At 51.7% G+C, this 20,736-nt stretch overlaps 1 protein-coding gene across 1 annotated transcript in view; it reads left to right on the top strand.

Moving 5' to 3' along the window:
- CNGB1 (cyclic nucleotide gated channel subunit beta 1) overlaps positions 1-20,736 on the top strand; it is a 50,192-nt gene that overhangs the window by 26,873 nt on the left and 2,583 nt on the right. Inside the window, exons 17-25 of the mRNA XM_043599313.1 lie at positions 4,492-4,651; positions 7,580-7,687; positions 9,790-9,947; positions 10,998-11,156; positions 12,129-12,337; positions 13,305-13,355; positions 13,618-13,704; positions 15,641-15,705; positions 16,561-16,683. Of these exons, the coding sequence (XP_043455248.1) occupies positions 4,492-4,651; positions 7,580-7,687; positions 9,790-9,947; positions 10,998-11,156; positions 12,129-12,337; positions 13,305-13,355; positions 13,618-13,704; positions 15,641-15,705; positions 16,561-16,683 (1,120 nt within the window). The remainder of the gene's footprint in view (positions 1-4,491; positions 4,652-7,579; positions 7,688-9,789; positions 9,948-10,997; positions 11,157-12,128; positions 12,338-13,304; positions 13,356-13,617; positions 13,705-15,640; positions 15,706-16,560; positions 16,684-20,736) is intronic.

Genomic DNA, 20,736 nt, shown 5'->3' with positions numbered 1-20,736 from the left:
GGAAATCCTACTGGGCCAAGGATGTTTGGCCAGTCCAGGAGGCCTGGATTCTTTGATTTTAACTTTTTCTGTCTGAGGTGGGAAATGCTACTGGTGGTCAGTTAACAGAGAGAGATAAGAAGCTGGGGGGGGGGGGCTCGGCACTGTCCCTTAGAAGTGTCATGTAGACCAGCCACATGACTTGATGACGTTTTTGACGTTGGGTCCAGGGACACGAATGATGTTCTAGGCTTTCGGTGTAGCTGCTACCAGTGCGGGTGGGCACTGGGCTGGTGTGAGTTGGCGCTGGAGGGTAGGAGCCTACCTACGTGCCTTCTCTGACCCTGTGTTCGTTGTTGCAGTGCCTGGGGTCCCACATCTGCCTAAACCCCTCTGGCCCCAGCACCATGGCTAAACCAAGGCAGGATGTGGAGCTGAATCTCCTGGTCCAGGACCAGCCACCTGGTCAGATGGCCCCAGGGCTTGCTCCCCCTACCCTGGCGGAGCACCTCCCCAATGTGCCCAGCTACCGCCCCTCAATCACCCGCATCCCTGTCCTCATCACCCGGAGGACAGCCTTGTCCAACTCCAGCTTCGCCAAGGAGACCAGGAGATCCATCCGTCGCCTAGGTAGCGTGATCTCGTGCAGCCGGCATGCTTGTGCCCGTGATGTGTGCTTCCGCATGGCTTGGGCTGTTTCCTGCATGGGTGCCACGATCAAGGTGTGGGACTACCAGTTGAATTCATGGAAAACCACCCTCTTTTCCTGTTGATCATTGCCTTCATCTTGCTTTGTGGTGACTGAAGGGGTATTTAGTCCCCTTATCTCTGTGCCTAAAATCCCACAATTAGCAATTCATTTCTTTGGGTTAAACTTTGCATTCTGTAGATCATCATATTTTTTTTTTTACAGGTAGTCAATCACAGCCTAGTTTAAACAAGTTACTAAGAACTCTAGGCCAGGAGACCTGAGTGGAGGAAGAGAATAAATTGAGGGGGATGGGGCATAAAAGGAATGTGGGGGCCCATTTCAGACAGAATTCTACTGAGCTTGAGGATTTTCTGGAGGTGGACTTTCTGAGGGTTGTTGATATCCGCCTAGCAAATTCCATTTCAGGAAAGGAGAGGCCCCCAGGTGTCTGCAGGCAGACCGGGAGGAGAGGCATCCTTAGCGGCCAGCAAAGAAGGAGGGCCTGTCTGGATCTGTTTAATTGTGATGAGGTTCCTGCAATGGCCTTTGGGCTGGGCTCCCGTGGCTTGCTTCCTGATGACAGAGTACTCAGGGACGTCCTGGCGCCTCTGGACCAACCCCTGTCACTTTCTGCCTTAACTCAAGCCAGACCTGCCCACTTTCCCTTTTCATTTGTTTATTTTTGGATGATACTGTGCAAGGGCACCTATGAGGTCAGTAGACAGGTAGAACTGGACATTTCATGAGACTAGATCCACCACTGTCCCTCTCTCTTCCTGGCTTGTGATGGACAGAGAGTGGAGGTGAGGTGGCACGCAGACCATCCCCACCGCCAGGGATGACACCCCCCAGGAAAGACCGACATCTACTCACTCCAAACCATCCCCCATCTTTCCCTCACCCCCGACGGATCCCTTCTCGATGTTTGCTATATTCTGTGCCAATTCTACTTTTATTGGCTTGCTAATTTTCTTGCAGTGGATTCATTTTTTAAAAATTAAATTAAGTCTATTTAATCAGGAACCTTTACATTACCATTCCAACGGGAAACCAGCACTGCTTGCCATCAATAGAAGGTGTAAATAGAAATAACCACGAGTGACCTGAAAACAGAGTCGTGTCGATAGTTGTAGTCGATAGATCTGTGGGCTGAGGGCTCACAGCTGAGGCCCACTCTCTTTGCCGCAGAAGGGAGTTAGGATGTGTCAGAGAGGGGTTAAGGCCATGGGAGCCCCAATCTGAGACTTCCTCTCTGTGCATTCAGGATCTCGAGAGAATTGAAATGGGAGGGATGTCTTCATTCTCCATTTCCTCTGCCTCGTCTGTGCCATCCCAAGTCATCTTGTGTCCTCCCTGGTCCCTGGGAGCCCCAAACTTGGGGAAATAGTCCCCCCTGACACGTTGTAACAGTGGACTGATCCAGCTGTGGTGAGACCTGCGATGATTTTAGATGCTGCAGACAAGACATGGCAGGGTGTAGCAAGAACATTATTCCCATCTCAATGATGCTGCTTGGCACGGGGTGGGGTTTTGTTTAAACAGAGGGAGGCCTGTATGTGTGTGCTGGTCACCAACCTCAGGAGGAAGTAAGAGTCTAAGAGCTACAGCCAGGCTGCCTGGGTCCAAATCCTGGCTCGGCAGCGGGTTTCTTAACCTCTCTGTGCTTCGGTATATCCACAAAGTGGGGATGGTGATAACAAGGGCCTCCCAGAATGGCCAGGAAGGAGAAAAGAATTAATGTATATAAAGCAGTGGGGCACTTGGGTGGCTCAGTGGGTTAAGCATCCGACTCTTGATTTTGGCTCAGGTCATGATTTCACGGTTCGTGGGTTTGAACCCTGCATCAGGCCCTGTGCTGACAGTGTGGAGCCTGCTTGGGATTCTCTCTCTCCCCACCTCTTTCTGTTCCTCCCCTACTTGTGCTCTCTCTCTCTCTCTTTCTCAAAATAAATAAACTTACATATATCTATATATATGTATATATATAGATATATAAACACTACGAGGTTACTAGAACAAATGCCTGGCAGGCACATAGGAAGAGCTTCATAGTAAATATTACTCTTCTCTAAACCATTTAATCATACCATATTATTCTTTCTATTTTTAAATAATATTATTCTATAAAAATGAAACACTAAGGTTAGGGGTTTCCCCTCCTTTCCCGGGGCCCACTGAGGGTGCAGAGTCCTTCTCAGGGTGAGGCAGGGGTAGGGGAGCATCTGCCTCCTCCCACGCTCCCCGAGACAGCGTTGCAGATGCCCAGGCCAGGGCACTTTCTGTGGCCCAGGTGCCATGCTGGAGGCAATCTGGGGCCCTCACCATCCCTGACAGACTGCCCTGGTCCTGGCTGTCCCCCATACCCTGCCCCACACCCAGCTCACCTCTAGAGGTCTGCGGGGAAGCAGGGCGAGGCCTCTCCTCATGCTCTCTCCTGCTTTCCATAGCCTGGAGTATCTCTTGTTAGTCTGGCAAAACTTCTTCCTTGAGTTTTTAAAAACTTCTTCATTCTGGCTCATCCTCTTCCTCTGAGGGCTTCATTTAAGGCTTTAGTGGAACAAGTGCCAACTGTCTTGCTTAGGTCCCCTCTGCCAAATTTGGGACACCTGGGTGGCTCAGTTGGTTGAGCATCTGACTTTGGCTCATGATCTCATCGTTTGTGAGTTTGAGCCCTGCATCGGGCTCGCTGCTGTCAGCACAAACCTGCTTTGTATCCTCGGTCCCCCTCTCTCTCTGCCCCTCCCCTGCTCATGCATGCACTCTTTCTCTCTCTCAAAAATGAATAAACATTTAAAAAGAAAGAATAGGTTCTGTCTGCCAAATTCCACAAGTGCTGGCTTTTCCCATGGTGGCCATTTAAAAAGAAAGTCATCCAAGCATTTCGACATGCAACCTCTCTCCACTTTGGGTGGTATGCACCTGCCTTGCTGGTGCCCAGGCTTGTGGGGCTGCCTTTGAGTGGTCCGACCCAGGGGTGGTGGGGAAAGGACACATCATCTCAGCCCCTCAGCATCCTCTGGGCTTCACCTCAGGTAGACCTGTCCTCACAGTCTCCGGGTGGGTGATGAAGCCTGAGGTAGCGCCACACCGAGACTGGACAGGGAGGACCGGTTCTGGGGATGTGAGACATGGCACAAGCCCTCTCAGAGGTCAGGAGAGGGGTTGGGGTGCTGAATTTCAGGGGCTCCTGGCCTGTACAGAAACAAGGAAATACCAAAACAGATTTCCAAACAGGGGTAGCATACACTATAAGGACAAACTGTTATCCTTGATTATAAGGAATTTCCAAACATCTCCATTTGAGGCCCTTCAAGAGTGTGAGGCCATGTGCCTTTATCACCCTTACCTTGGGATGGAGAAATTGAAGCCCAGAGAGGGGAAGCAGCTGAGGCTGTGCCAGGCCAGGCCCTGGGACTTGGGATCTCCTGGCCTCCCCATGCCCTCTCTGGGTGCCGCCACCCAACTCCCCGCCCCCCAACCTCCCCACCAAACCCCAGATCCTCAATGCTTTCTAAGCAGTCTGAGCTTTGGAGAGCTGGACTCCAGGCAGCGCTCAAGAGCTTCTGTGGCTTCTATGGTGTTCTGGCTTCTTTTGCATCTGCTGGGCTGGTGTTTGGGGTGGCCAAGGCCCTCAGAGGCCCCTGGGCTCTGCATTCTTGGACCCCCTGCATGGAGCTCTCCTGTGGGCCCTGTTGGGAGGTGAGGCTGCCAGAGGCCCCTCCAAACGTGCTTTCTGTGCCTTTATTCAAGAACACAGCAAGGCCCTTGGGACCTGGCTTTCTCTCTGTCTCTCTGACTGTCTTCTCCTTCTTCTCTCCAAGTGCCTGCTACAGAAGAGCACCCGGAAGTGCAGGTGGAAGATGCCGATGCTGACGGCCACCCCGTCATCTTGGAGAACCCTCCCTCACCCGAGCTGCCGCCACCTTCTCCTGCCAAATCGGACACCCTTACGGTCCCGGGATCTGCCGCAGGGACCCAAAGGTCACCTTTTATGCTTCGCTTGGGCTTTTCACTGCACTGTGCCATCTGTCCATTTGGCAGATGGGGAGACTGAGGCCAGAGTGGGAAAGCAGCGGGCACAAAGTCACTCAGTGAGTTGGTGTCAGAACTAGGACTATGGCCCCACTTCTGGGTCCTAATCCCTGGCTTTGGACTCTATAAAGAGTTCTCCAAGGAACTCCTCTCCCAAGTACCCTCAACTGTAAGTTAGAGGGGGTAATTAATGTAACAAGGCTAATTTCCACCCCCTCGTTTTAGTATCAAAATAATGGAATGGAGATACCAGAACACGCTAGAAAAACAAGCATCCATAGTACGACTGCACTAGAAGGTGATTTCGTTTTGCTTCCTTCTCTTCCATATCTTGTTTGTGGGCCCGTGCTTTTGCGTGGTTTCATCTGAAGGGGTGATTTGGATCACATCTCATTTGAGACCACGTCTCATTTAGTAACCCCTTTTCCATAGTGTTAGGCTGTCTCCCTAGCACTCATTTATGGTTACTATGTGACATTCCTCCTGCTCCTTGTGCCAGAACAGACTTAACAAATACCTCTTGTTAGGCACTGCCCATATGGGGCTCTTAACATCTATGTGGGCTTCTTCTCTGTGTCCTGGGGCTCCTTTCTCAAAAGTGGGAATCCTGGTCAAGGTTGCACACGTCTTTATGCTTCTTGATGGAAATTTGTTGCATGATTAGAGTTGGTTTTGAACAACCTGAGCCAGGTAACTGAGAGAGGTCTTGCATTCAGCTGTAGGCAAACTGTGAAGTGCAGTACAGTGCTTTGTGAACAACTGCATTTAAGCTACAGGGGGGCTGCCCGTGCTTCTCCTGCAGTGGTTGGATTGGGAGACAGTTCCTTTTTCTTGGTTAATCTTGCTCTCACCCATGGGTCCTTGAGTAAATTTCTCAGCTAAGGTAAAAAACCTGCCATAAGAAAGATGGCTAGATGTGACCAATTGAGGGCTCTCTGATTTTAATGTAAAGAAAAGAGTCACGATCTCATAACGCCTTGGAACACAGCTCACCATACCATCAATCCTCATGTTTCATTCATTGAGCCACGTGCAGAACACAGATAGCAGAAGAAATAGAGCCAACATTGTTGCAGACATCTGGTCTACCTCCCTCTGTTCCCTTTATACAGGCTGGATTGGGGGGTGGATACCTGGGAATAGAGAGGGGACTAGGCTCACTTGGGGATAGAATCTAAGCCCCCTGCCTTCTGTTTATGAGCTGGGCCTGTGAGGCTCCTCTTGTCCCTATCATTCACTCACTCACTCACTCATTCATTCACAAACATTTACTGAACATCTTTATGTGTCAGACTCTGTTCTGGGTTTTGGGGATGCATCAAGGAGAAGCCTGACAGGGGCCTGCTATCATGGAGCTGACATTCTGCTGGGGCTGAGATAGACAATTAACAGGGAATTGAATAAGCAAACAAGATCCAGAGAGCACTAAATTGAATATGACTGCGAGAAACCAGGGGAGTCTCTGCCCGAGTTGGCCCCGAGAGGGGAGAATTCTGATACCTGACTTGAGAGGCCAGTGGGGCTGCCCCTGGTCAAGGGTGGAATGAGCATTGTGCAACCAACAGGCACCAAAAAGCCATGGAAACCACAGACCCTGCCGGAGGGGCGCACAGGCAAGGCCCTGCCTCACAGCTTAGTCTTGGTTTGGGGTGAGTCCCAGCTCACCACTTACCGATGTGAGGCTTAAGGCAAGCCATGTAACATTCCTAGTTCTCCACGTTCCTACTATAAGGTGGGGATAAGCATACCACCTGTCTACTAGATTGCTGGAAGAATTCAATAAGCTGACTCATGCCAGGTGCTGTGCACGAGGCAGGACTGGGGGAGCCTGAGATCCACACTCTGGGGTCTTGTGCAGCATGTGCTCTCCTGGGCACAAGAGAACTGAATTTGGGTCCCACCTGTGCAAATTCTGGCCTTTGTCTTATCGGGTGTGAATTTTAATTAGAGTGTGAAAGAGGTGAATCCATGAGTGTTGTCATCCTCGGTGAGCTGGCAGAAGGTAATGAGATAGTTTCAGAGCCTTCTGAAATAAAGGCAAGTACTGCACACCCCTCCGTATCCCTCTAGAAGCCTCTGGAATCTGAGTTGCAGTGGTTGAGGATGGGAAGAATGACAGGTAGATTCAAACCCAGACACCATCAGCCGGGACTCCAGTGGCTCCAAATGCAGTGCCCTGTGGCAGACTTGGACTGAATGACAGGGGGCCCAGGGACGATTTAGTCTTCCTTCCTCAGACAGGGAGCCTGGAGCCTGGGGCTCGCTCCAGGTCACTCCATGGGCTGGAGACCAGACTCCATGGACCATGGATGTTTACTGTTCTGGCTGGTGGCCCAGCTGCGAAGGGAGGGAGGTGGGGCTTCCAGGAGAGTTAAGGCCTTCTCTGGCAGCTGAAAGGGTGGTGTGAGAGAGAACGCCGGGGATGTGCTGGGGACACTGTGACTGTTGACTGGAATGGAAGGGCAGAAGAACATTTAAGCTGAGGCCCCACTGAGTGCTAAGTATCTCATTGAGTTGGGTAGATCTAGTCCCATTTTACAGAGGGGGAAACTGAGGTGGTTCAGAGAGTTTAAGTAACTTGCTGAGGTCACACACTGGTAGAAGGCAGGACTGGGAGGCAAGCTCGGGTTTGCCTGATACCAAGTCAGTGTTGTTACTTTTACACTAGGCCATTGAACAGATGTGGGGACTGAGGTCCAGAGAGTGGCTGCTCCCCTCTCTTCTCCCTTTTTGTCTTCCTGCAGGCAAGTGGGGACACTTTGGCAGCACCAACCACCTCCTTCCCATTCCATTCCCAGGGTTGAGCTCTGGGTGATCTGCAGGGGTCAAAGTCAGTCACTTCCCCCTGTGACCCCTTCCATTTCCGTGTCCTTGCAGGAAGGGGCCGCCCTCCCAGGATGATGAGGCTGAAGAGCTCAAGGCACTGTCACCAGCTGAGTCTCCCATGGTCGCCTGGTCAGACCCGTCCAGCCCGCAGGGCACTGAGTGAGTCCGGGGTTTCAGAGAGTTGGAAGTCTGGGTGGGGATGAGCAAGCAAGAGGAAGTGAGTGGTGGGAGGGAGAGTATGGACATTTTTAAAACCCTCCACGATAGCTTTGCCAGTGGCTTCCGAGCAGTAAGACAGGGCTGGGTCTCCTGTCCTGGCTGCTCCTGGCTGGCCTAAGACTTCGGGAAAATCTGCAGAATGCACTCGGACTCTGGTCCCAGCTGTGTTCACAGCCAGCAGTACCCAGAGAGGCAGGTGTCTCTGCACAGACACCTCATTGTAAAGGAGAGGTTGGCTGCTGGCAGGAAACCCCTGAGAGGGTACAGCAAGGACCACAGGGACCTCCAGGAGTCTGAACACAAGGAGCTTGTTAAAAATACAGATTCCCAGACCCTGGAAAGACCTGCTGGATCAGAACCTCAGACAGTGTGCCCTGGGGGATTCACATCTTCACAAGCCTCCAGGTGATTTGGATGTACTGACCTGTGGGACAATGTTTAGAGGCCATGGTAAGGGCATTGGGACCTGGGTCTCTGACATCTAACTATTTCAAGGACTGGGACAATGGGAGATGTTTTCCTGAAGAATCTGAGTTGTCTAGTTGATGATGAGTACCCTGGCCCCAGGCTCTGGCCTGGAATCTCCAGCCTGTCCCACCACAGCTCCTGGAAAGGCCATAGGAGACACTGGGCTTCTCTTCCAGCCTTTTTTTTTTCACCCACAATTTTATGGAGTTGGTTTCACAGAGTTGTGGAAAGTTCAGAAAAGTTAAAGAAGCAGGAAAAAAACCCCAAACCTCATCCAGAGTTCAGTGGTCCATTTTAGTATGGAGTCACATCTTACGTAGTAGGGTAGGGGTAGGGTTAGAGTTTAGTATCAAAAAACAAGGCAGAAACCAGGTATAATAATAAAAATTACTCTTGAGGTCTCTTAAGAAGTTCAATGTGGAGATCCATGTATTAGCTAGGTAGGCTAAGCTGCTGTAACAAATAGACCCCACAGATTCAGTGGCATAAGTAACAAGATGTCTCAGAAATCATAATCATGTCACTAGACACATGTTTCAGGTCAGTGGACCTGAAACCCCCATGCAGTCATTTAGGGACCCTGCCGACAGCAGTTTTGCCACCTTCATGTGGCTTCCAAGACCCTGCTGGTCACCCCTAGAAGGGGGGAACACCAGACAAGAGGTCCAGGAGACCCATGTAGTATGTGCATCATATCCCCCCGATGGGAGCTCGCCTGGCCACACGTGGGAAATGCAGTCCCTGGCCAGGTGTCTACATTCCAGCGACTACTCTCCATGGGAGAGAGCAGATGTTGGCAAGCAACTAGTGTTTCCACCATACCTGCACACTGTCTATTGTCAGGACCCTCACACTGCCTGTCTCCAGCCTGCTTCCTCCAGGGAGCACAAGGGGAGTAGCTGGCTTGAGTTCCGGGGCCTCAGTGTATGAAAACAAATAGAGGTGAAAACACTCGTATTACACTCAACTCAGCAAGATGGTCACAGTGAGGCTACAGCCGATTCACAGCCTGTCTCAACTCAGCCAGGGTGCTTGCCTCACCCGATCACCCAAGGGGGGTGTCAGGCAGACTCGCTCACGTTCATTCCCTCTCTGCCTGTCTCTCTGTCTCTCTTGCTGCAAGTGCATACAGTTTAAATTCCTGTAAATTAAAAGGATATCTAATGTATCTGCACCATTTTTTCCACCAATATTTCCTACGCCCTGTCCCCTCTTTGATCTGTCCCAGACACGAATCTCATGTGAGCCCCAAACTGGTTAACAGCCCTGACCTGAGTTCCAAGAGTTTCCCCCTCAATCACGAGTGGAATCAAACTTTTCTCAGAACTGCTCATCTGAGGCAGACCCTGCGTGGTACATTCTCTAGAAGCTGGGCACTTGGGGGGTAGCCCCAGACTGAATTTCCTCCCCGGAGCCATTAAAGTGGATTCAATGTTTCTGATGTCATAGGGAAGCTGGGGGCAGTCTTTACCTCCTCCAGGCCAGGTGGGATACAGATGCTGTTCAGTTCTCGCCCAGAGGCACAGGGGTCCCGTCCCGTTCAGCCCACTCAGCTTTGGGTGGTGTTTCCACAGTGGCCAGGACCGCGCAACCTCCACGGCCAGCCAGAACAGCGCCATCATCAATGACCGGCTCCAGGAGCTGGTGAAGCTTTTCAAGGAGCGGACAGAGAAGGTGAAGGAGAAGCTCATCGACCCCGATGTCACGTCTGATGAGGAGAGCCCCAAGCCCTGTGAGTCCAGAGCTGGGATGGCTCACTCGGCCAGAAACAGGCCCCTCTTGTAAACTCATGGTGAGGGTGGCCCCAGGGAATGGTTGGGCTGCTCAAGAGAAGCCCAGATCCCCACTGTCTGGAATTTTGAGTCCTTATATACAGGTTTAGCTATGTACCCAGGGGAGGGAGTAAGGTCACAGTCCTGTCCGATGATCCAGTTGTACTTGGCTCCCCTCCCACAGGGCAAGTACCTTCACTGCTCCTTTCCCATTGGTAGGCAGGTGGTTCAGCCTGGGATGCATCTCATGGCCTTATACTCAGATAGTGTCCACAACCCACTCTGGAACCCGTCTTCTTTTTCAGAGGCCCCAGCTGCAGTATTCTCTTGGGGCTACCTGAAAGTTTCCTGTTTTCAAGATTTCAGGAGGAGTGAGAACTCTCTTGCCAGGGAGGTTTTCCAGGTCTTCCAAAAGGAGGACTGTGCCTCAGAACTCAGGGTGCCAGTGATGGACCTCACAGGGCCTGACTCCAGTCCAAATGCTAGAAAGGCACATTGCACTTAACAAAAGTCAATCCCTGGGTCACCAATGACATTACCTTCAATGCACAGGGAGACTTGGCCTCATTCAGTGTCTGGTTTCAGAGATGTAGGAGCTGAGGTTCCTGCTCTGAAAAACCCAGAACAAGATTTCTCTAGTCTCTGGCTCCGGGTGGCAGGAGGCTGGGGGTATTAAATGCCCCCAACCCTCCAGAGGGACCCAAGGGGGTCTAAACACAGACGCCTAGACACCTGGTGGAAACCTCCAGCCTACCCAGAAACACCTCATTCTGGGCAGCTCCTGGGAGGCAGTTCCAGACTGGTAGCTGGTAAGAGAGTCTGGGCGGGTGCCCAGGGTGCCCTGATCAGGAGCTGTGCAGTTTGTTGCACGCGGAGCTGACAGCAGGCTGTGGGGTGGGGACAGGGTCCCCTCGGCTCCAGTCCCGGAGTCTGCGGTGGGGAGCTTTCTCTCTGCATCCTCTGCCTGAGCCTCAGGGCTGGGGTAGATGGTCACTGGTGTCATTGCACAGCTCCAGCCAAGAAAGCCCCAGAGTCGGCCCCGGCGGTAAAACCCACCGAAGCGGGACAGGCGGAGGAAGAGGAACACTATTGTGACATGCTCTGCTGCAAGTTCAAGCGCCGCCCCTGGAGGACGTACAAGTTTCCCCAGAGCATTGACCCGCTGACCAGTGAGTCTTGGGTGTGCCCGGGAACTGCCACCACGTACTGTGTGAGGGCAGGAGAACAGGAGGGAGGAGGGGGGGAAGGACAAGGGCAAGGGCACGCCAGAAACAAACAAAAAGCCCCTGAAATAGGAACCTACGATCACACCCACCTTACAGACAAGGAGACTGAGGTACAACTAATTAGTGGCAGACCCAGGAGCCCTGACTCTTAGCCGAGTCTACTCTCTACTTTGCTCTTGCTGGCTCCTTCTTGGAGCTGTTGCTCTAAGCAGAGAAGGGCAGAAGTTCCTCTGACACCTAAAGTGACTTCCCCTCACTTCCCTTTCAGCCCATGTGCTATTCCTCAGGAATGACAACCCTTCCTATGGCGCAGCACTTTACAGTTTACAAAGAGTCTCCTGGCCTTTCTTAGCTGAGTTCCCTGGAGAGGCAGGCAGGTGCCTGAGACAGACTTTCCCAAGGTCACACAAGAAGTCCTGTGGGCGCAGGACTCCAACCCTGGTGTCCACTGGGCCTCTAAAGTGACCGGGTGACCTACGGTATCTATCCATCCATCCATCCATCCATCCATCCATCCATCCACCTGTTCATTCCACCTGTTCATGTGTCCATGTGTCCATCTTCTATGCGTTATTTACTATGGTGTATTTACAAGCAGCAAATACATTTTTGGAAATTTTTCAACAAGAATGAGAGTAAAAGTATATTCTAGTTAGCTGCCTGTTATGAAATAATGCCCCTATAGTCCCTCCTCCCCCTCACTGAGTACTCTGATTTATTAGGGCCTAGCAGTGATTTATGTTTAAATCAAAATAGTTTTACACACACACACACACACACCAGTTACAGAAGCACCACATCTAGTACTTGCGGGAATAGACAAGTGGAAAGGGAGAAGTCCCACCCTGAACCTACTGTGAGGAGCCCTTCTCCAACTGACATTCTAGCACATTCCTGCCCCCCACTCCCCTGCAGACCTGATGTACATCCTGTGGCTGTTCTTCGTGGTGCTGGCGTGGAATTGGAACTGCTGGCTGATTCCCGTGCGCTGGGCCTTCCCCTACCAGACGCCAAACAACATCCACCTCTGGTTGGCGATGGATTATCTGTGTGACCTCATCTACTTCCTGGACATCACCGTGTTCCAGCTGCGCCTGCAGTTTGTCAGAGGGGGAGACATCATTGTGAGTCCCGGGCAGGTGGAGGGGGCGGCCGGGGCCTCAGGAGAAGGCCTGCCCCCCTGCTGCTGTGGTAGACGAGATAGATGAACAAGATCTCAGAAACGTCCACCCATGCTTGTTCAAATCACATGCTTCAAATACTGCTCATGGGTGAAGTGGTTACTGGACCACCCGATAGAATTAAAGATGGAGAAGCGGACCAGAAAATGACCTTCAGGTGGACCTGGTTCAGATCCCAGCTCTACCACGACCAGCTGAAGCACCCCTCTGAGCCTCAGTTTCCTCATCTGTAAAATGGGGGTAGTAACTGTTCCCACCCCACAGCGTTGCTGTGAGGGTGGATCGAGATGATGTACGCAGATTGCTCAGAGCCTAGAACTGCTGGCAAATGACATTTCCTGGGGGTCCCGCAAAGAGCATGCCGTCTGAACCGGCTTGAGACCCTGTGCACTGGCGCAGGCCCCATTACCGGGGAGGAAACTGAGTCCCGATTCTGACTTGGCGAAGGCAGGGGGCCCAGTCCCTGTCTCCCTGTGCAGGTCACTTTCCAAAACGCCACACTGGTGGTGCCTGCTCCTCTGTGTGCAGGCAGGTTAGGGTTGTGTCTCTTAAACGATTTCGAGGAAAAAGAATTCCATGGGCAGTCTTTTTCCAGGCCTGATCCAAGCAGTTGCCAGTTTCTCAGTAAACAGGGTTGCAAATGGTCCAGTTAGGACCAACATGCTAAGACAATAAGCCTGATACTGACTTTCCAGCTAGGAAATGGGAGTCTAGCTGGGTGACCTTGGACAACTCCCTCCTTCTGGGAGCCTCCACCTCCCTACCTGCAGACGCCGAGGCTTTCACGGGAGCTCCCAGCGGCTTCTCTGAGAGGAAAGCTGGAGGCTCTGCAGGCATTTCCAAGCTGCTCCCACGGGGTCAGAGATTAAGGTCTCGGGCCATTTCATGGTCAACATTCCATTTCTTTCAGACGGACAAGAAGGAGATGCGCGATAACTACCTGAAATCTCGTCGCTTTAAGGTACGTGCCAGGAGTGCAGATCCCAGTGGGTCTTGGAAGGTGGTTTCTGGGGGCCCTGGATGCTTTGGGGCTTGTGTGACGCGATTCCCACCAGGATCGCTCAGGGCAGGCAAATGGGCTTGGTGGCGGAATGCTCTCCGTCCCTTCCTGGGGCAGTCTGACCTCCCCTTCCCACTGAAGGTAGAGACCCTGTCACTCACCTAGCCCCAAACCCTGGGGCTGCCTGTTTTATACACCCTGTGCTGTCCCACTGGGATTGCAGATGGACGTGCTCTGCCTCCTGCCCTTGGACTTTCTCTACTTGAAGTTCGGTGTGAATTCCCTCCTGCGCTTGCCCCGCTGTTTGAAGGTAGGCTTCCCATCCAAGGCCTTCAGCCCCTCCGTGCTCTGCGCCGGCACTGACATCTTAATGTCTGCCCTGAGCGGCACCAGGGAGGGGGCTGGGGGTCGGGGGAGGAAACCAGGGTGGTCCGAGGGGAGATGGGAATTTCCTTACAATGGTTAGAGCTTCTTAGTTGTGCTGCGTGTTGGGTATTGTCCTGGAACTTTAGAAGTACTTACGCCTCAACCCCATGAGGTGAGTGTTGTTAGTACCAGTATTTCACCAGAGAGGTTACATAACTTGCTGTAGGTCACACAGGTAGGAAGGAATGGCGTCCGGGTTCGAACCCAGGCAGCCTATCTCCACCGTCTATGCTTTCAGTAATTACAGAAACACAACAGAGGAACTTCCGCTTTACGAGGGCCTGCATCTGAAAGATGGGAGCACTGAAGCTTGAAAAGCTTGAGTGACTTGCCCAAGGGCACAGGAGCCAGGAAGTGCCCAGGGTGGGTTTGGATCTGCAGCCCTATCTATACCTGTTTCCTTGGTTGTTGCTCAGGGTCATTACAGCCGTCCCTCCCGCCACTGGGGCAAAGGGCCCTGTGTCCCAGTGAAGGTGACACAAGGTAAAGTAGAGACCTGGTCGCTGTCCTTTAATGTGACCGGGATAGACAGCCAGAGCACTTGGGATCCCCAAATGGGTTTTCCTGGCAGACCCATTAAATTCAGCTCTCTCCTCACGTGATACTATGGCCTCTTCCCCAAAACAGTAATGAGGGAATTTACAGAAGAGGCAAACACAATGACCTCAATAACTTGGAGAAACAGGGCAGAGGAAAATAGGAAGCATGCAAGTCCTCTGATGAAAGAAAGCACATCTTGCTGGGATTGAGCACGGATGCCGCTACTGGGCTTCCCGGCTGCCAAGAGGCAGGAGGAAGGTGGAAGTGGCACCAGTCCTCGCTGACACATGCCAGCCCCCTGGGGCTGCAGAGGCAGGTTGCTTTAGAGCTCGACACCAGAGCAAGGAAGGCTGGATCCACAAGCCAAGTTTTCCTCCACATGTGGCAGCGGGATCCATCCCTGGGTTTGCAGGGTGGTTGTGAGCGTGCGTCACTCGGCTGCCTGATGTTTACCACGACTCCGGACAAAACTCTGAGCCTAAAGGGAGAGAGATCCAAGCCCACAGCCCCCTGCATCCAGTGCAGACTCCGGAGGGACACTGGAATGACCACCGGGAGGATGACCGTCACATCCCTCAGGGAATTTCCCTCACTGCCATTTTCCAATGTCAAACAACATGTGTGCAGTGTAGCGTAAGGGAGGGAGCTTGCGGCTTTGAGTATGATCTGGGTTCAAATCCTGACTGTCACCCAGCAGCTGTGTGCTTTGGCCCGGTGGCTCAACTTCTCTAAGTACCAACTTCCTCTCTGTAAAAGGAGAATGACAACATATACCAATGAGTAAAAAAGGTGATGCATATAAAGTGCAGTCGTCGAAGGTGCTCAGTAAAGAAGAGCAGTTACTATTACACTTTTATTGTTATAAACAAGTCTTTTAAGGATCTAAGTCAGGGGCATTAGAGATGCTGTTTCTTTATAAAATGTCTTCCTTTATAGGTAAATGTTGAAAACGGGGTCCTTAACCCGAGATGCGTGTATCCCTAAAAATTTCATGGCAGGCTTCAGAAGTCTGGGAGTCCCCTGACCCCCATGCAGACTGTGAGAGCATGACTGGGTGTGATTTCTAGGGGAAGAGGGGCTATTGTTTCCAGCAAACTGGTACATGGAGTTCTTTGCCCCCACCCCTCTCAAAGGGCTGAGGACCCCTGGTTTTGAATGCACACTCTCTGCCCTCCCCCGGGGGGCGCTGCAGAGACAGCCCTCTGTTCTGGGAAACAGACCAGGAGAGTAGAGGGCCACCCCCACACACGGGCTGTCCTGATGTTTTGCCTTCTTCCCAGTACATGGCCTTCTTCGAGTTTAACAGCCGCCTGGAATCCATCCTCAGCAAAGCCTACATTTACAGGTGAGATGCCCTACACACACACACACACACACACACACACACACACACACGACACAGGCCATTTGCAACAACTATAGAGCTAGGCATTCTCTACCCACATTTCTTCTCCTTTCAAGCCCCCCTAGCCGTGCAGGCCCCAGCACTACCGGAAGCCAGGCCTTTTCCTGGCCCTTCTCTGAAGGGATGTTTGTTTTTTTTTTTTTTAGAGAACCAGGAATGTCCCGTTTCCCCCAATTGTGAGGAGGGCACACGTAGGTTCAGATGCACTCACCCGAGGTTCAATGGCTCACCCGTGTTTCCAGGGAGCCGGGCCTCATTTTGGTCTCAGCTCAGGGAACTGAGCCCTGAAATCTAGCTCAAACATGGGGGAATGGTGGCCACCTCTTGGATGTCTGAGAACGGGGCACAAGACCAGCCAGGCCACGCTCAGGGACAAAGCTTCCCCACATTGCTCACGGAGTGGCACTTCTCTGCACACATCTGTCCCTTCTCTGCCCCTCTCCAAGGGTACATCCCTGTCTGGTTCTTCACTCCCCCAGAACTATCTGCACATGGAATTCGGGGTCATTCCAGCCCCTGGCCTTGACAGCTGGCTGTTCACACACCACCGGCCTTAGCTGGCGCAGTCTCAAAAGAGCATCCGCTTGGTGCAGTCCGGCCACTGGCTGGGTCCCCGCAGCCAGATGTTCATCCTGTCAGGCAGTGGGGCAGGGCTGTGAAGCTCCAACAGGGTGATGTCTGAGGTGGGCGTTGGGGGAGGTGAAGGTGGACTTGTTCCCAGCAGTCCTACCCTTGGGGTGAGGTGTCATGGCTGCCCTTCCTGCCACTGTGTTCATGCTTTTCCTTCTTTCACAGGGTGATCAGGACCACGGCTTACCTGCTCTACAGTCTGCATTTGAACTCATGTCTGTATTACTGGGCGTCAGCCTATCAGGGCATCGGCTCCACTCACTGGGTTTACGATGGCGTGGGAAACAGGTGAGCCACAGTCTTCTTCCTGGGCTGTAATTCACAGTCCTAAGAGTCCCGGAAGGGAGTCCCATCGCCACCATGTTACTGAGGCCACCTTGCTCCCAAGCCACCATTGACATGATAAAGCTTGAGGAGCACGTCTCCGTGTCCTCACTGAGCTAACATTTCCTGAGCACCTGCCAACGGGCCGGGCAGAGGCGAACACAGACGTGAACAAGGCTTGCTAGAAAGATCCTTTCAGCCTCCCAAAGTGTAGTAGAGTTGGCAAATTCACTTCACATGTGCGTCTACCCTTCTACCCCATGGTCACGTCCAAGTGGGAAGGAGGCCAGAGCACACTTCTCAACATTACTTCCTGGCTAATCACCAGCCGTGCAGAAGCTGGCACACAAGGCGAACCTTCCTGCCAATCCAGAGAGCTGCCTTACATTGTGGGACGTGCTCAAATAATGATGATGGCAATGGTACTGCTACTAATAATAGCGACAAGCACTTAGAACAGACAACACTTACTAGGTACTGTTTGAAGTACTTACCTAGCAATTCACTTAATCCTTCCAGTAATCTTCCAGGACACGAGGTAGGTACCGTCATCATCTCTGTTTCACAGATGAGGTAACAGACATGAAATGATCTCCCAAGGTCACACAGTGACTTCATAAGTTCAAGAGCTGGGATTTTAACCCCGGCAGCGTGGCGACAGTCTACACTGGCGTACCATCAGCCCGGTGCTGGAGAGGTGTGGAGAAGGTGGCATGGGACAGTCAATTACAAAAAGTTAAGTTTGATTTTGGCCTCGGTAGGTGGAGAGAAGGGACAGAGAACCCCTGGGGGAGGGAGCGGCCCATAGAAAGGTGTGGAGGTGCAGAATGGTGGCATCAGGGCACTGGGAGCCATCTTGTGTGGTAGAGAGGATGGTCCAATACTGTGGCCACTAGCCACATGGGGCCACCAACTACTTGAAACGCGGTGTGACAGATGTGAATTACACGCAGGTTCGGAGGACATGAAGAAAAAGTCAACTGCCTTATTGCTAATGTCTAAAATACTGGTTATGTGTCAAATATTGATTTTGATATTTTGGGTTGACTAAAAAACATTACTGAAATTAATTTCACCTGTTTCTTTTTACTTAGCAAAAAAGTAGCAACTAGAACATTTTAAATTACATTTATGTGGGTCGCATCATATTTTTATTGGATGGTGTGGTTCTAGGCAATGGAGAACCAGTAGAGAGTTCTTTTTTGCTGTTCTTTGTTTCATATATCTTTATTCTGACTATAAAAGAAAGATCAGGGAGCACCTGGGTGGCTCATTCGGTTAAGTGTCTGACTCTTGATCTCAGCTCTGGTCTTAGTCTCAAGTCTGTGGGTTCAAGCCCCATGTTGGGCTCCGTGTGGGCATGAAGCCTACTTAAAAAGAAAGAAAGATCAGGAACATACTTTACTATATTTCTTTGATTCTAAGATTCAGTTAATTATATGATACAATATTGAGTCAACACAGCCTTTTGGAAAAAAAGAAATATTACAATAAATGTACACATATTGTAAGATACATCCTAATTTTAGAAATGTGAAAATGTGGAAAAGTATGTAGCCCACAGGGATATGCATTATATCATGCATATGTGCCCATCACTGAATTGTTTTCAACCCACTGTCTACACCCGCCCCCCACTGCCCCGCTGTACAGAGAGGCCAGCATCCCTTCAACCATTCCATCATCATTGGGCGTGGAAGGTGTTTCCATTTCTTCTGTCTGACACGTGATATCGCAGTGTGCATCTTTGTATATGAATCTTTGTCCTCTGGCCTGATTGTTTCCTCACACTGAATTCCTAAGGGGAGATGGCAGGGCCAAGGATATGAACATTTTTAAGATTAAAAAAAATATTATTATTTTAATTAGTACACTATGTTTTTAGAGCAATTCTAGGTTTACTGAAGAGCCGATGGGAAAGTACAGGGAGTTCTCATATGCTGCCACATTTTTTTAATGCTTAAAAAAATTTTTTTTTATTTTGGGGACAGGGAGGTGCAGAGAGACAGAGAGAGAGAGAGAGAGAGAGAGAGAGAGAGACAGAGACAGAGACAGAGAGAGAAAGAGGGAAACAGAGAATCCCAAGCAGGCTCCACACTGCCAGCACAGAGCCCGATGTGGGGTTCGAACTCACAAATGGTGAGATATGACCTGAGCTGAAGTCAAGAGTTGGACGCTTAATGGAGTGAGCCACCCAGGCGCCCCTGCCACATTTTCAAAGGTCGGATGGATATGGAAAGCTAGCCGAGTTACCCTCTCACCTCTTGCCTCAAAACCTTTTAAGCAGGGGGATGACAAGACCCTGGGGGATCTCAGAAAGGGGACTCTGCTGGTTTTGGCGGAGGTGGGGACAGACATAGAGGACAGGAGCAGAGGAGCCAGTTAGGGGGAGCAACAAAAGGCCCAGACAAAGGGTTTCTGTGATCGAGAGAAGGGAGGGCAGTGTGGGAAGGAAACCAGAAGCACGTGAGGTCCTGACCAGGGGAGTGAGCCTGGAGATCCAGGGCACAGGCTTTAGGGACAGGAGGCCAGGGTAGGAAGAATAGAAGCTGTTCATTGAAATTAGCTCAGTGACCTTGGCCGAGGCCCTTCCTTTTTCAGAGACTCAGTTTCTCCTCTACAACATGAGGATAGTCTTGTATTCAGATTTCTCGTGAGGAATAATAAACTAATGTGTGTAACACGTCCAGCTCGTGCCTGGATGGGAGTCAGTGACCACCTCCTGGCTACACTCATTCTTATGGGGAAGCCGGCATACCAGGAAAGGGGTTCCCAACCTGGGATCCAGAGATATAAGGGGGTCCCACTCCCAACCCTGGAAATTGGAGCCCAGTTTTGAGAACTTGCTGGCTTCCCTAAGGAGAAGATTGCTAGCTTTCCATATCTATCCATCAAAGGGGTTTGTGCCCCAACAAACTTAAACCCAAGTCCCAGGAGCAGGCCTGGCAGGCCCATCATGGGCAGGCCCAGGATGGAATGGCAAGCAGGGAGGGGGAGGGCAGGGAACAGCTGTCTGGGACTCCCTTCTGCAGGGACCTTGGAAGGGGCACACTGTCTTGGTCACACTACTCTTCTCCAAACGAAATCCTACAGGGAACCCCCAATATGTGCCACAAAACCACAAATGGTAAAGGATTCCTCCAGAAGTCCAATATCACGGGTAATAATCACTTTCAAAATAGTGACCATTTGTTGAGTGTCTGCTGTGAGCCAGGGGCTTGAGGACCCAAGTTCCCACAGAGCTGGGTCCTTTATATCCTGCTCTGCTTCTGCCTGGCCTGGAGCATGTAGGGGTCCCCACAGGACACAAGGACTTCAGGGAGGCCTCAGAAGTGCCAGGGCAACAGCAGATTCCTCCAATCAGATAGAGTGTGGGGAAAGCTCTGGGGATGTTGCTCATGTTGCCTTTCTGTCGGGTGGCCTGGCAGCCCCCCGCCCTCCCCCTGCCCCCAGCTCCCAGCCAGAGGTCAGCTGTGTCTGTGCTTATGGCTGCGCCCTCTGGTGGCTGGGACCAGTATGATGGGGGACTTAACAGGGGAGGCCTGTGTTGTCCTGGGATCTCTGTGTGTGGGGGGGGGAGCAGGGCTGCCCAGAGCCCTGCCCCAGGCCTTGTAGCTAGTAGTCAGAGGCAGAGCACCCCCCCAACTTCCCAACAACCTCTGCTTCCCCCTCCCTGTGCTCATTGCACCATTTCTTGCCTGCCCCCACCAGGGGGTGAGTTTCTTGAGGACACAGGCGAGCCTGTTCCCCACTGCAGGCATGCGGCAGGCACCAGGCACCAGTAACAGTGAAGGCTGTGGTAGCTGACGTGTACTGACAGCCCGTCAGTTCTAGCACCTCATTTCGTCCTCACGATCACCCTGTGAAGGATGTTTCACTGCCATCATGCCCATTTTAGGAGAAAGAAGCTGAGGCTTGCTGAGACTGAGTAATTCGTCCTCATCACGCAGTTAGGAAGTGGCAGAGCTGGGTTCGAGCTGGGCCAGTCCAGCTCCAGGGCCCGTGTTCTAACTATGA

This window comes from Prionailurus bengalensis, chromosome E2 (genome assembly GCF_016509475.1).
Source record: "Prionailurus bengalensis isolate Pbe53 chromosome E2, Fcat_Pben_1.1_paternal_pri, whole genome shotgun sequence".
NCBI lineage: Eukaryota > Metazoa > Chordata > Mammalia > Carnivora > Felidae > Prionailurus > Prionailurus bengalensis.
The sequence above is the reverse complement of the archived record's forward strand: the minus strand, read 5'-3'. Positions and strand labels throughout refer to the sequence as shown.